This window comes from Pollicipes pollicipes, unplaced genomic scaffold (assembly GCF_011947565.3).
Source record: "Pollicipes pollicipes isolate AB1234 unplaced genomic scaffold, Ppol_2.1 Scaffold_3087;HRSCAF=3621_pilon_pilon_pilon, whole genome shotgun sequence".
NCBI classification, from domain to species: Eukaryota; Metazoa; Arthropoda; class Thecostraca; order Pollicipedomorpha; family Pollicipedidae; genus Pollicipes; species Pollicipes pollicipes.
This window is the reverse complement of record NW_023596225.1, coordinates 38041018-38054128: the sequence shown is the minus strand read 5'-3', so window position 1 is coordinate 38054128 and position 13111 is coordinate 38041018. Positions and strand designations below refer to the sequence as shown.

Here is a 13111-nt window from a genome sequence, read left to right as displayed (position 1 = left end):
CTAGCAAATAAAATAAAAATCCGAGGGCGTTGGGAGCTGATACCACTCTAAGTGATCTTTTGCCAAGGTTCAGTATCAGGGTTAAAGCAGACACCGATCTCGAGTCGGGCATTTCAGCCGAGACCCAATTTGACATTTCTAGCTCAAATAATGTGCCACGTAAGACGCAACTTTTCTCTCCGGTTCTCAGCTTTTGAAGCATCAGGGCAGGGGGCGGGACAAAGTGACCCCTCACACGGGCCCGTCGCCTTCAACCGGCCACCCGAGCGCGTGTTAAGGATCCATGCTCTGGTCTGCCTCACAGGGCCTTGCAACTGGCCGAGCGCGCTACTTGTCACACTTATACATTGGTAACACCGAAATGTTTGGACCCTAGTGGTTGAATATCTAGTAGATCTGGGCTAAAAACTGGCCACTTAGCCGGTGCAACGCACCCGGCGGTGTTGTTGACCAACTATCAAATCAGTTGTTGACTAGATACCGAATCAGGGTCGTTGCCCAGCCCACTACATGCTTTTGAGTTATTATTGTTCGCCCTAGTTCAGCCACAGACGGGTCAAGTGGTCAAGGTGCACAACAGCTACCTGCGACTGATACTAACGTACAGCTAGCACTCGTACCCTACAGCACGCCAGCGCGAGGCCGGGCACACGCAGCACGAGCACACCAGCTCTCCTCCCGCGGCCAGATTTGTGCATATGTTCCATACCTTTCGCAGGCAATGTCATGGCCACACCATTGTAACCAAACGGTTCAAATACACATCTCACTTGCATGGTCGAGCTGAAGCGTCTGATCCCGTGGCTGTACAGCATGAGTATCGCAGCAGGCGGCTGTACATGCACTCATTCCGCAGACGGTCAAACGCCTTCCCCCATAGAAAATGCGGCCGGCCGGGGCTGGACCACTTTCGTTAGCATTGCGCCCACACCTGAAGAAGGGGACGAGCAGGCTCGCGCACTCACGGCACAAACAACCCCCAAAACCGTCCTTAGCAAAGATCGGGGAGTCGCAGCACAACAACGGAAAGAGCGCGTACAGTCGACCCTAATACTAGGCCCGAATACACGAATACGCCAACACAGCCGCCCCGCAGTGGCCGGGTGTGCATCAGACCGGGAGCCCGGCCGGCCGAGCGCGCAGTAACAACCAGAACCCGCTGCGGCCGGGGTCGGGCCGCCCCGCCGCCCGCCCCAGCGACTAGACCACCTACGAGCCGGCGCGTCCCCGGATGACACGCGACGGCGCGCGCGGCACTACCACACATGCGTCTCGCGCACCTCGCTGATGATGGTGCTGGCGCGCTGCAGGGCGCGCAGCATCTCGGCGCTCTCGCGGCGCCGCTGCGCGATGTGCGGCGACTCCGAGAGCAGCGTGTCGATCTCGCTCGGGCTGTACAGCTTCGACACCAGCTCCGACTGCACGTTGTCTTTGACGTAGTTCACCAGGAAATGCATGACGGCCTTCGGCACCGTGTCCTGGATCGACTTGCGCACGATGTAGAAGTAGGACTTGATCAGGCGCTCAATCACCTCACAGTCGCGCTGCTCGCGCTCCGTCAGCTTGCGGCCCGGCTGCGACGGCACCTCCGGCAGCAGGTTCACCGGCTTGCCGGGCGTGGAGGGCTGCTGCTGCGACTGCGGCGGCGGCGGCGGCTGCGCTGGCGCGTCGCCGCGGCCCTGGTGCTGCGGCGTGACGGGCGGCGTGCTCTCTGCGGAGCCGGCGCCGCTCTCCTCGCCGCGCGACGGCAAAAGCTGCGCCAGCCAGTTGCTGTTGGCCACCTGCGAGTCGCTCGAGTATTTGACCAGCCGGTTGCGCGGTGGCTCGTCGTCGGCCGGCTTGAGCAGCGCTACCTGGCCGCCGCCAGCGGCGGGCGGCGCCGGCCGCGAGGGCCGATGCCGCGGCCTGCAGTCCTCCTCGGCGTTCTTGATCAGCGACGACACTAGCGCCGCGTCCTTGTGGAAGTCCGGGTGCTTGGTGTTGATGTAGGCCAGCTCGATTTGCACCAGGTTCTCCACCATCTGGTTGGTGGGCGGCAGGCGCACGCGCAGCAGCTGCGTCACCACCTCCACGATGCGCTCGTGAAGCTTGGGGAAGCGCAGCATCTCCTGCTGCACCTCGGTGCCGCAGTGCTGGATGATGCGCTGCATCTCCTCGTGCGCCAGCTCCACGCAGCGCAGTGACGGCTCCTCCAGCCGGGAGATCTGACGCTTCACCAGCAGTTCGAACGACACCTGACGGCGGAACACGGAAACGCTCACCAGAGGGCAGGGCACGCACACAGAGCAGCGACCACCGGGGACCCGTACATCCGCGGAAATACTGTATGACGTGACACGCACGCAGCCACTTTATCGCGCGCTATTACTTTGGACGTCTTAACTTTTCGTGGGGAACAGGTGCCATGCAAGCATAACCAAGTTAGCAATAAGTTTGTTTATGGGGGGCAAGCACACGCTCGCCGCACGTTCTCGTTCGAAATGATTTTACAGCCTGCCAGCCGCATGAGCGAACACCTCGGTTCAAGCTATGATCAGATTTGGGGAGGGCATATCTGATAACAATCACGGGCATAATGCTCTACAGCTTGGGCCAGGCTAAGACTCCGGCAGTAATCCTGCACGGGGGCGTGGAAATACCACCGCATCCAAAAGCGCCACTTGCTTACATAACAGAGATTACGGCTTATGCAGAACATCAGATATGGCCAGTCTGCCGTAATCAGAAAGTAAAAGATATCGCTGGTCAACACCAACGCCATTACTGGAGCGACTACGTGCTGAGCGACATGCGTGCCTTTGTAATCATAAGTAGCGAGAACACTCCAGCATGTTATCTAATTCTCTTCAGCATGCACACGAGACTTTCGCTACATCGGAATGCATGACCCCTGGGTCTGCATAATAAATGAGTCAAATACCGGTCTTGCGCTTATCACAATGATTGCAAACGCACTCTGGCATGCTATCTTTTTCTTTTTAGCATATACACGAGCATCCGTTGCTTCAGAAGGCATGACCACTGGGTCTGCATGAGAAATGAATCAAATGCCGGTCTTGCATTTATCACAATAAGTGCAAACTCTTCAATCATAATTACAACCACGTTGCACATTATGTACACAATGGTGGGTTGGTGAGACGATTGATTTTATCGATCCCAAAATGATAGCAATGAGATACCACCTTGGAACTGTTTGGCCACACATTATTGAATGTACCGTGATCCACTTCAAACGATACTACCGCCGTCCGTGGCGTACCGCGCCAGCGCCAGCACCGACCCCACCACTAAGCAGCGGCGCCTCACCACTACCGGTGCGCCGGCCTACCTCCGGTATGAAGAGCGCCGGCCGCGGCCCCGTGGCGTTGCGGATGGCCGTCAGTATGTCCATCGACGTGAGCCCGGTCAGCGGGTGGATCGAGTCGAGCACGCGGCCGAACGTCTCGTGGAAGATGTAGCAGATGCGCGCGCCGCCGCACAGCTCCGTCGTCTCGATGTTGCGCGCCGTGCCCTCGATTGTCTGGCAGTAGGCCGACGCGAACTTGGTGATGATCTGCAGCAGCGTGCGCGCCTTGTCCGACACGTCCTCGCCGTACGAGTTCAGCAGCGACTGGAACTGCGACGCCATCACGTTGACGCGCGTCTTCAGGTCGGGTAGGCAGTCGCGGATGTGGTGCATGAGCAGGCGGTTCAGCGTCTTGCCCAGGTACTGCGAGCCGTTGCGCGCCGCCAGCGACGGGTACTTGCGCTGCAGGAAGGCCGTCTCGTCACGGATGGCGTCTTCGATGCTCTTGTTCTTCTGGATGTCGTGCTGCGACCGGTTGACGACGCCGATGATGCCCAGCTTGACGGGCACCACCTTGCCGCAGAGCATGTCGATGGCGTCGGTGCCGGCGTCCATCAGGTCCAGCTTGGTGATGACGGCCAGAGTGCGGCGGCCGTCCGGGTCCACCTCACGCGCGAACTTGAGGCTCTCGGCCGTTGACATGTCGATGTTGGCCGCCGTCACCGCCAGGATGATGGAGTTCGGGTTGGTGATGTACTTGACGAGCAGCTCCTGGATCTGCGAGTCAATGTCCTCGGGCTGGTCGCCGACGGGCACCTTGGTGAGGCCGGGCAGGTCCACCAGCGTCAGGTTCACCACGTTCGGCGAGAAGATCTTGAGGCTGATGGGCTCCGGGCATATGCCCTTGTTGGTGCCAGGCGCGCTTGTCCGTCTCGACCTCGATCTCTTTGCGCACCTCATCCAGGTCCTTGAAGACGCGCTTGGTGTGCAGGAAGCGGCCAAACTCGGGCACGTCCAGCGTGCCATCCTCGGCCGAGCGGTGCTCGCGGTCCGACAGCGGCGTGTGCACCAGCTGCAGCACCAGCGGGCAGCGTGTCACGATGCCTACTGCCGCGCGGCAGGAACGACCGGCCCACCAGGCTCTCCAGCACCGAGCTCTTGCCCGAGCTCTGCGAGCCCACCACCACGATCTGCGGCAGCTGGATGGCGTCCGAGCCCACCGTGCTGAACACGTCCTGCAGCTTGTTCAGCACCGGGATCAGCGCTTCCACGGCCGACATCCTGGGCCGGGCCTCCTCAGCAGCGAGCTGTGCCTGGGATGCTGTCTGCAACATTGCACAATGTTGGAATGGGTGAGGATAAGGCTGACCAGAAAAATAGGAGGTGGTTTGGAGGTGCCTTTGCAAGCTCAGTGGCAAAAGCATTTCACAGGATTGGTGGCTGCATCCCCATCAAAGGATTACTATCAAAGGCATAAGTGATCAACATGATTTTATCCACAGCTGCACTCACATTGTTTGCATAATTTAAGAACTCTGTGTACCTTAATTGGTAACAGAAAAATTGGCCGAGAAATTGCCAACTCAGCTAAACATAAAGCAGCTCTTGTACAACATGCTGGGTGCAAGTAAGGTACAGTCGGATTTGAATTACTGGGAAACGTTGACAGGTAGCTTCGTAATTCATTTGGATGTTAGAATGTGATGCATATAATTCTAGTACATGTAACTTGGAAAACAAATCAATCTGATTCTTTTCAATTTCCAGTTCATGCTTTTACATTTGTTTATCTCTCTTGGTTAACCCTCCATTACTTTTATACCAAGCTTCTGTTACCAATTAAGGTACATGGATGAACACATGTCATCAGCAGTATACCACCAACACTTGAGCTATGGATACTTATTTTCAAGCTTTCATTAACCATATGATAAATTTTGCTCACTTCAGACTAAGGCATATATATTTTGAGCCAAACAGGTTTGAGTTCCAAGGCTGCTGCAGCAGGCAGCCCTTTTGCTGTGTGGTGTGTGGTGCAATGCATTCCAAACAGTTGGACCAATGAATGCTCTTATTCTGAGTATGCCTGCATTAGGTAAACCTGTCCCATGCCTCTAATGCACTGCACACCATGGTTACACCCCACACTTTGCCCTGCAAGAGGTGAAGTGCAGGACAGTGTATTTTGAACAGGAATATGCCATAATGCCTTATTATTGTCACATACCAGTCTGCCTAAAATCTAACCACTGCATTGGATGCATACATGATTTCAGTGTGCTTAACTGGGATATTTTAATGACATTTGATTTATATGAAGCTAGCATTAACAATTTTTGTCTATCCAATGTGTCATCTTAACTTAAATTTACCATCAAACTAAGTCAGTACAAATCTTTGCACAAACATGTATAAATTGACATACCAAATCAAAGAGCAGGTGAAGCACTCAGCACTTGCTTTACAGGTCAGAGGTCACCAACCAGGGTCCTGATCCAAGGACCCATGACAAATAATCCCTGAGCAGTTGCTGATAAAACCATGTACATTACTCCTGCCTTTGATATAATAATTGAATGTGGTTGCAGCTGGAAGTCCTAAGGAAAGCTTTTGTACTGTGCTTGCACAAAAAGATAAACCACATAAACCCCATTTCATGTGCCTATGGTGTTTTTCCAGCAAGCCACCAAATTTAGACTAAGCCAAATTGTGCTGAATGTTCTTATAGTTTTTCTTGGAAAAAGGTCATAAGAGTATTTCTGCTGGAAACACACTTAAAATTCACATTTCCTGGAAATAGCAGCTGTCTATGTGCTAAAATGATTGTGACTGTATGCCAAACTTGGGCTCTCAAATTCTAAGCACACAAATGCTCTGAAACTGTTGCTGGGATGTTCCTGCTACACCAGAGAAATGAGCATTGGTTTCAGCCTGGCCTTAAGGTCAATTCATGCTATTTATAATATAAAGAAGTAAATCTGAAGGCCATCGATGTCTAGATCCAAAGAATTTGAGAAAACTAAACACCAGGCCCATGAAAGTGCACAGAAAAACAACTTAATTCTTCAAGGCCCCCAATGGTGGACGTTTCTTCCGTTACAAGGGGCACCGCTTGAACACAAGCATCAGGTGGTGTAATTCTCCGAGTCGAAATGCACTCCACGTTTGTTATCTGCACGGCGCGGCATGACGAAACACCGTGAAAACGCAAATGTTGTATGCTGTGAGCTGGTAAGTGACATCGGCAATGGCGCGCAACACAAGGTAATACTAGCTTGCATGGTATCAAACAAGAACTGCACCGCAACTGACCCTATCGTACCATTAGCTATGAAGCAAACCGGCGAAGTATCGGGCTCCCTCAATCGCTCACAGGGCCCCACGAAGGAACCTCCAGCAGCCGACGGCGATCAAGGTATCAAGTCGTGGGCGGCAATAATCGACGGATTTAGTTTGTTACTTAGAATTTAGTCGGAAGAAAACTGAGCTAAATTCTCGACAAGGTGCGTGCAATATGAAATCCTGAATAAACATCGATGTTCGAAGCGCAAACGAGTTAACAAACTGTGTTCACTTAAGGCGCTAACAAGGAAGAATTTCCTATTCAGTTTGGTTGGCTTTACTATAACATAGTCGCAGCTCTCACAGCTTTGGAAAATGTGGGCTGACTTTTCTCTTTTAAGGCCCCAGACAGCATAACCAACTGGAACCCATGTAGATCCGTGATGGACAGTCATATGGGGCTATCAGGGCTGCCCACTTCGGCACCATGTGGACATGTCATGGGTGCCCACCTGGGTCCCCACATGAACGGCCCATATGGGGCCCGTATGGGTCCAAACTGGAACCCACATGGGGCCCACCTGGCAGGGGCGGCGTATCTGAATTTTGGAGCGGAAGGGGGGGGGGGGGGGGCAAAGACTACGAAGACCTGCTTCTAAACCGATGGGCTTCTTATTAAGTACAGGCGCGCAGCCTTGGAAAGCGAGGACTCACGGTCGACAAAGAGCCTCTGATAATAAAAGCCTCCTACCGAGACAAAAAAGCACCGAATATGGCTCAGCTCTTAATGAAGACATGCTTTTATATCTGCTCATGTTTACCCTCTGTAACTGGCATGGAAGCCGAAGCTACCGCGGGATCAATTCTCCCTGAATTTTACAGTCCATCAACCGAAGAAAGCATGCGCTAGACGATAACATGGAATAAATCACCGGAGCTCTTCATTTTACAATAGTACAGTGGTCTTTCTCTAAACCGATCGGACTTAGAAGCTTTTTCAGAATCATTTTTGGGCTGTACATATATTTTTTTTAAACCGCGCGACTGTAGCTCGAAATGGATCAGCAATGTGTATTTACATGGCCAAGTCATGTTGGTCGGGGAATGTTCAACAGTCAGTAGTAATTGATAGGTGATACAAATTATATAACGAAGTTTTCAGCAGGCGTGCTAGCAAATCTTAGCAAAAAACCTCGACGCCAGGCGTGACAGACTCCGTAGGCCGCACAGTTTCAGCCCTGTAGCTAACACTAAGCCGCAGCCAATGTGTGGACGAACAATAGCGCAGGCAGGCGGGGGCGCGGGGGGCATGTGCCTCCCCCCCCCCTCTGTAAGGTTCCGCGGGCCTCTCGGGACCTACGATTAAGGGCCCGATTTGACGGCCCGAAGGGCCCGAAAGTCCACACGGAGGTCTCATTCAGGGGCCGGGCACTCCAATTCCAGCCAGAGCGCCCTGCGTGTTCATCAGGGACCCATTGAGTCGATAAGGGCCTATATTTCCGTCAGCCACCACCACTCATGTACAGTCGACTCCGTGGCGGAATGGGTCTAGGGCTCATTTCCCAAGCAGAGACACAGCAGGAGCAAGCGTTTTACATTGCGCGAGGCCCACATCGCCTAACAGGGGCCCTGCGTTGTCAGGGGGCCCAGAGTCAGTCAGAGATCATGTTCGAAGAAGCCCGAAAAGCCTAGAGTCAGAGCGCCCTTTGCGCCGATCGTGGATCCCCTGGGTCGATATAGGCCTATATGTCGGTCAGGTACCACCAGTACCGCACAGTCGACCCCGTGGCTATATGGGCTTGAGGGTCCACTTTTCAATCAACCATAAAGCTGGGGCCAGTAATTTACACTTGTCGGCGGCTTTGTATCTGTCAGGGGCCCACAGCGCCTATCAGAGGGTCCTGTGCTCGTACGGGCCCCGAGCCAACCAAGGGAAGTACTCGATGAGGCCCGAAGAGGGGCAAGGTGACACACCGAAACCGTCAAAGCGTCCGATTGGAGGGAATGAGGGCCCGAACGACTGGCTGTACGTCGTATACACAATCTCGGCCTGTAGGGATAGGGACCTGAAATATTATCCAGAGGTCCTCTTGCACCGTTTCAGGAACCCCTGAAGCAATGCGAGTGTCGGTCAAACCACGAACTCCGAACTCATACAAATCAGAAGATCACGAAAATGCAAGACCAGTTTGCGGCATACTACAAAGAACGCGTGCTTCCGTGGTACGTGACGCATTTGCAGCGAAAGGTTGCGAATTGTGCCCTCCGTTCTCATCATGCATCGTGAGACGCGGATGGCATGCACGAAGCTGGCGAATTAATCACGAATTATCACGAATTAGTCACGAGCCTTTGATATCTGGCAAAATGTCTACCAGGACTGTGATTCCTACCAGACTGCTTTTCGTACCAAGGCAGGGAGCGATGACGTCATCCGATTTTTGTGTTTTAAACGGAGGCTCTCGTCAACCGGGACTCAGGGCACGCGGAGCGGGAGATACGTGAGGTGAGGTACTGTTCAATGGCCTTGGGTGAGATCCATGAATAGAAGTCCATCCATTCAGAATGTTCGCACTAAGTTTTTCATAAAGGTTCTGCTATAATAAGATATGCTTAGAGCGGCCTGGGAGTTGCGGCCACCACTGCCCGGACTGGAGCCTGGTCCCTCCAAAATTCCTCATGCGTCTCAGGCACCTAAACAACATTAATGGGTTCAATCTGTGCCGCACATAGGTCATGCTACATAAACTGCTCCAATTCAAATGTATTTTGAAGGACAATATTTGGCTGCATTGAGGAGGTGCTTAAGCTAGCATTTATCATCCCTTGTCAATTCCTTAAAACAGTGGTCTCGCATGTGTTGAAATTACCATCAGCCAAGTGACAAATGTGGAGCACTTATATTTGCAGTGTACATGCACTGAATTTATTAAACAGTTATGCTGCTGTCCTAGATATGTGTCACAAAGTACGTATTTTGTGGGCAGCTTGAGTTGTGGCATTAGTGATGCAATTATTGTTTTTGGTTGGATGCTCTCAGCAGGTAATGTCAGAAGTTCAAGATGGAAGATGGAAGTTGGAAGTTGGATGGTTTTGGAGCAAGCAAATGAAAATATAAAATGATGGATTGAAAGCTCTCAGCTCAGTTTTGTCTTGTTTTGTGAATAATGGTGTAATGGAAACATCTAGAATGCCTCAGAAAGGAATTCCAAAGGTCCTATGAAACTATGATTCTATTTGTTGTGGAGTGGTCAACAAATTCTGATTCAAGGTCATCAATCTCTTTTCTCAAGTAAACTCATTACCAAATCACTGGCACATCAGTGCCTTGTCTTTGCCATGAAGTTTTGGGATAAAAGTATGAGGTGTAGTTTCATATTCAGTTGGTTTGGGTTTCTGCATTGCCCTCTGCCCCCCCCCCCCCCCCACACACACACTGGGAAGAGTCTAGGCCAAATCTGGAGAAACCTGTTGGTATATTTTGGTAGTGGCATATGTTTCACTGCCCCCCCCCCCCCCAACTCATTTTGTAAAGTATGCACCTGTATAAAAACTACAAAATTGGAAGCACCACAGTGCATGCTGGCCTCCCATAACATCCATGTAATGGACAAAACTACAAAATCATGCTGGTGTAAGTGGAAAGCTCCAGTACCAAAAAGATTAAACAGCCTCAGCCTTATACAGCCTTGAAAAGAACAATGCTAATTGCATCAGGTGAATGTGCTGAAATTCAGCATATTTGCATGAAAAACATTTTGATAGGATCCTTTAGATAGTTTTAATCATAATAGCAAGTTTGTTCATTAGAATGGTAATAACTAGTATTGTGTGATGATACTGATTTAATCCCTTTCAGTAATTGCCTTTTAAATGTGGTGTAACATTTTGATCTGCCTGACTCAACATCTACACTACATGCCAGGAACACGGCAGCAACCAGAATGCTATTTTCATGTGACAGTCATGTCTCAGGGCTGTGAATGACACAAAGTGTAGGAGAAAGGAGCCAGTGCCCCCCCCCCCCCCCATGTCCTGAAAAATTACACTTTCCTCATATGTTGCATGGAGAGAAAGAATATGGGCATTTCATCCCCTGCCACAGACCTCCTTTGAGCATTCATGGGATGCATCAGGAGGTTGTGTGTTGCATTGAAATGACTGCCTTCCATATCTTTATCATAGTTCTATCATGTTGTTTATGGATCACTTTTCTCAACCTATATACAGTGGTACAATGAGCCACATCAGGAACTGCAGATGTCAATGGTAAAGGTACCATTTTCAGAAAGGCTACAAACACTCAGAATGTATCTTTAGACAATCTGTGGTAATGAACTTGATTGTGTGTGATCTAGCATGGGGTCATGCTCACATTCCTGCAGGGGATCAACTGACTCAGTGACTGTCTCCACACCCAGTACTGGACCAGCTTGTGGTGACACTTGCTGACCCATTCATGTTTCCTGCAGCCTGAACCACCGCAGCAGCCATGGAGCCGAGCCTTCCGGCCATCACACACGTCATCTTCGACGTCGACGGCCTGCTGCTCAACACGGAGAGCCTGTACACTCAGACCACGGAGCGTGTGGTCGGCCAGTTTGGCAAGCAATTCACGTGGGAGCTCAAGCTGCAGCAGATGGGCAAAAAGGGCAGCGAGGCCGCTGCTGACATCGTGCGCAGCCTGGACCTGCCGCTGACCCCGGAGGAGTACCTGGAGCAGTCAGGCCGCATCTGGCAGCAGCTGTTCCCTACCACTGAGCTGATGCCGGGGGCAGAGCGGCTCGTGCGCCACCTGCACCGCCACGGCGTGCCCATGGCGCTGGCGTCCGGCGGCGGTGCGCCCGCCTTCAAGCTGAAGACGAGCCGACACGGCGCGCTGTTCGCGCTCTTCACGCACGCTGTTCTTGCCTCCACGGAACCGGAGGTGACGAACGGGAAGCCGGCGCCCGACGTGTATCAGGTGGCGGCGCGCCGCTTCGCAGTGCCGCCAGCGCGGCCCGAGAACGTGCTCACCTTCGAGGACGCTCCCAACGGCGTGCTGTCGGCGCGCGCCGCCGGCATGCCGTGCATCATGGTGCCCGACCCGCGCATGCCGGAGGAAATGACTCGGCCCGCCACGTTAGTGCTGACATCTCTGGAACATTTTCGGCCCGAAGACTTCGGACTACCCCCGTTTGAGGCATAGCGATCGCGAGGTAGTCGTCTCGACGGTTTAGGCGAATTGTTGTTCCAGTGCTCGCTTCGGCCAGGGTGCCATACCAGCCAGGTACATGTTATGCGTTTACTTTTTGCAGGGTCTTTACAGATAGTGGACTTAGTAATTGGGTTGATTTTAATTATCTGTGTAACTTACCGCTTAGTTCCAAGCCTATCCGTAGTCACCTTTGTAGAGTCACCTTGTCCCTTAGAGTCACCTTTGTAGAGTCACCTTATCCCTTAGAGTCACCTTTGCGCCTGATGGGAATATGCTTGCTTTTCTAAAAAATACGCACGCTTTCCCCAGCCAGGGCAGCTTCGTTTGGAAAAATGTGCGCGCTCTCCACACATTTCCAGCCAACATGTCAGGGAAGTCCGAAAGGTTCACTATCGCGGGTAATCTCTGCATCGACGATGTGCGCGTTCAGCCCTTTCTCAGAAGTCTGATAGCCGATAAGTGCAGTTCCGAGGTATTTGACATGCATTGTGTGTCACAGGATTTCACAGAAGGCTGGTGAATGAGATCCCCAGCCTGGTGGTCGATTTGAAAATGTGGTTTGTAGCGTCAGTTTGTAGATGGTTTCGCGGCGTAGGGTACCGAATATATTTGACTGGTGTGTCGGTATTTTGGAGTGTGCTACCAAATGTGTACGGCCAAATACCAGACAATACATGACAGGGTATGGATCAACGGGATCAACAGCACATGATGGAAGGCACGACACTGGTGCCCTTACCCGTGCTTAAATGCGGCAGTGTGGGAAATGGTCATGCGCACTTGAATTTCTGTATTACATCAAAATCGCGTTACTAACAATAAGGAATCGGTCCTGAATGCCGATATAGCGTCATGTTTCCAATGTCATTATTTATAAAGCCTTTACTACGCATATGCGACTATCACCTACCGACAGACAGTCGATGTATTGATAAAACTACATCAACGCTCTCCTTACGAGGAACATCTAAGAGACCTTGTCTCCTTCTCTTCTAAGGTTATTTCGGCATAACCAAGGTTATTTGTAAGGTTACGTCGGTTATATCAGGGTGTATCCAACCTTTTTGTACGCTGCTCTTGTTGCATCAGACACGTGCGATCTGATCAGAAATACCAATGTTCTCGAAATTCTGAATGTTCTCAAAGTTTTTGAACTCAAAGTTCTGATTTAAAGTAGCCCACACTGCGAGAGAAAGGTCATTTGACTCCCGATAAATCTTAAGAGCAATACATTTATTTGCCTTGCTTGCTCCAACATATATGTTCTGTAATGTTTGCAACACACTAGTGTGTTCAATATTTGTGTAGTAAATGCTACGAAAGCTTGAAATACTCTATTTAGA

At 51.6% G+C, this 13111-nt stretch overlaps 2 protein-coding genes across 2 annotated transcripts; one reads left to right on the top strand and one right to left on the bottom strand.

Moving 5' to 3' along the window:
- Window positions 1-511: 511 nt before the first annotated feature.
- On the bottom strand, window positions 512-6698 carry Drp1 (dynamin related protein 1). The gene is given in 5 exon segments (XM_037213254.1): window positions 512-2234; window positions 3332-4204; window positions 4206-4397; window positions 4399-4614; window positions 6612-6698. Coding segments are annotated over 5 exon segments (2262 nt in total). The 5' UTR covers window positions 6615-6698; the 3' UTR covers window positions 512-1256.
- Window positions 6699-9025: 2327 nt separating this feature from the next.
- Window positions 9026-12443, top strand: LOC119089658 (pseudouridine-5'-phosphatase). Its single transcript, XM_037212452.1, has 2 exons — window positions 9026-9077; window positions 11044-12443. The coding sequence occupies exon 2, from the start codon at window positions 11064-11066 to the stop codon at window positions 11757-11759; it is 696 nt and encodes a 231-aa protein (XP_037068347.1). The 5' UTR covers window positions 9026-9077; window positions 11044-11063; the 3' UTR covers window positions 11760-12443.
- The last annotated feature ends 668 nt before the right edge of the window (window positions 12444-13111 follow it).

What these genes read in the sequence shown, in the direction of transcription:
- LOC119089658 (XM_037212452.1), top strand. Translation starts at nt 11,064, where the DNA reads ATGGAGCCGAGCCTTCCGGCCATCACACACGTCATCTTCGACGTCGAC.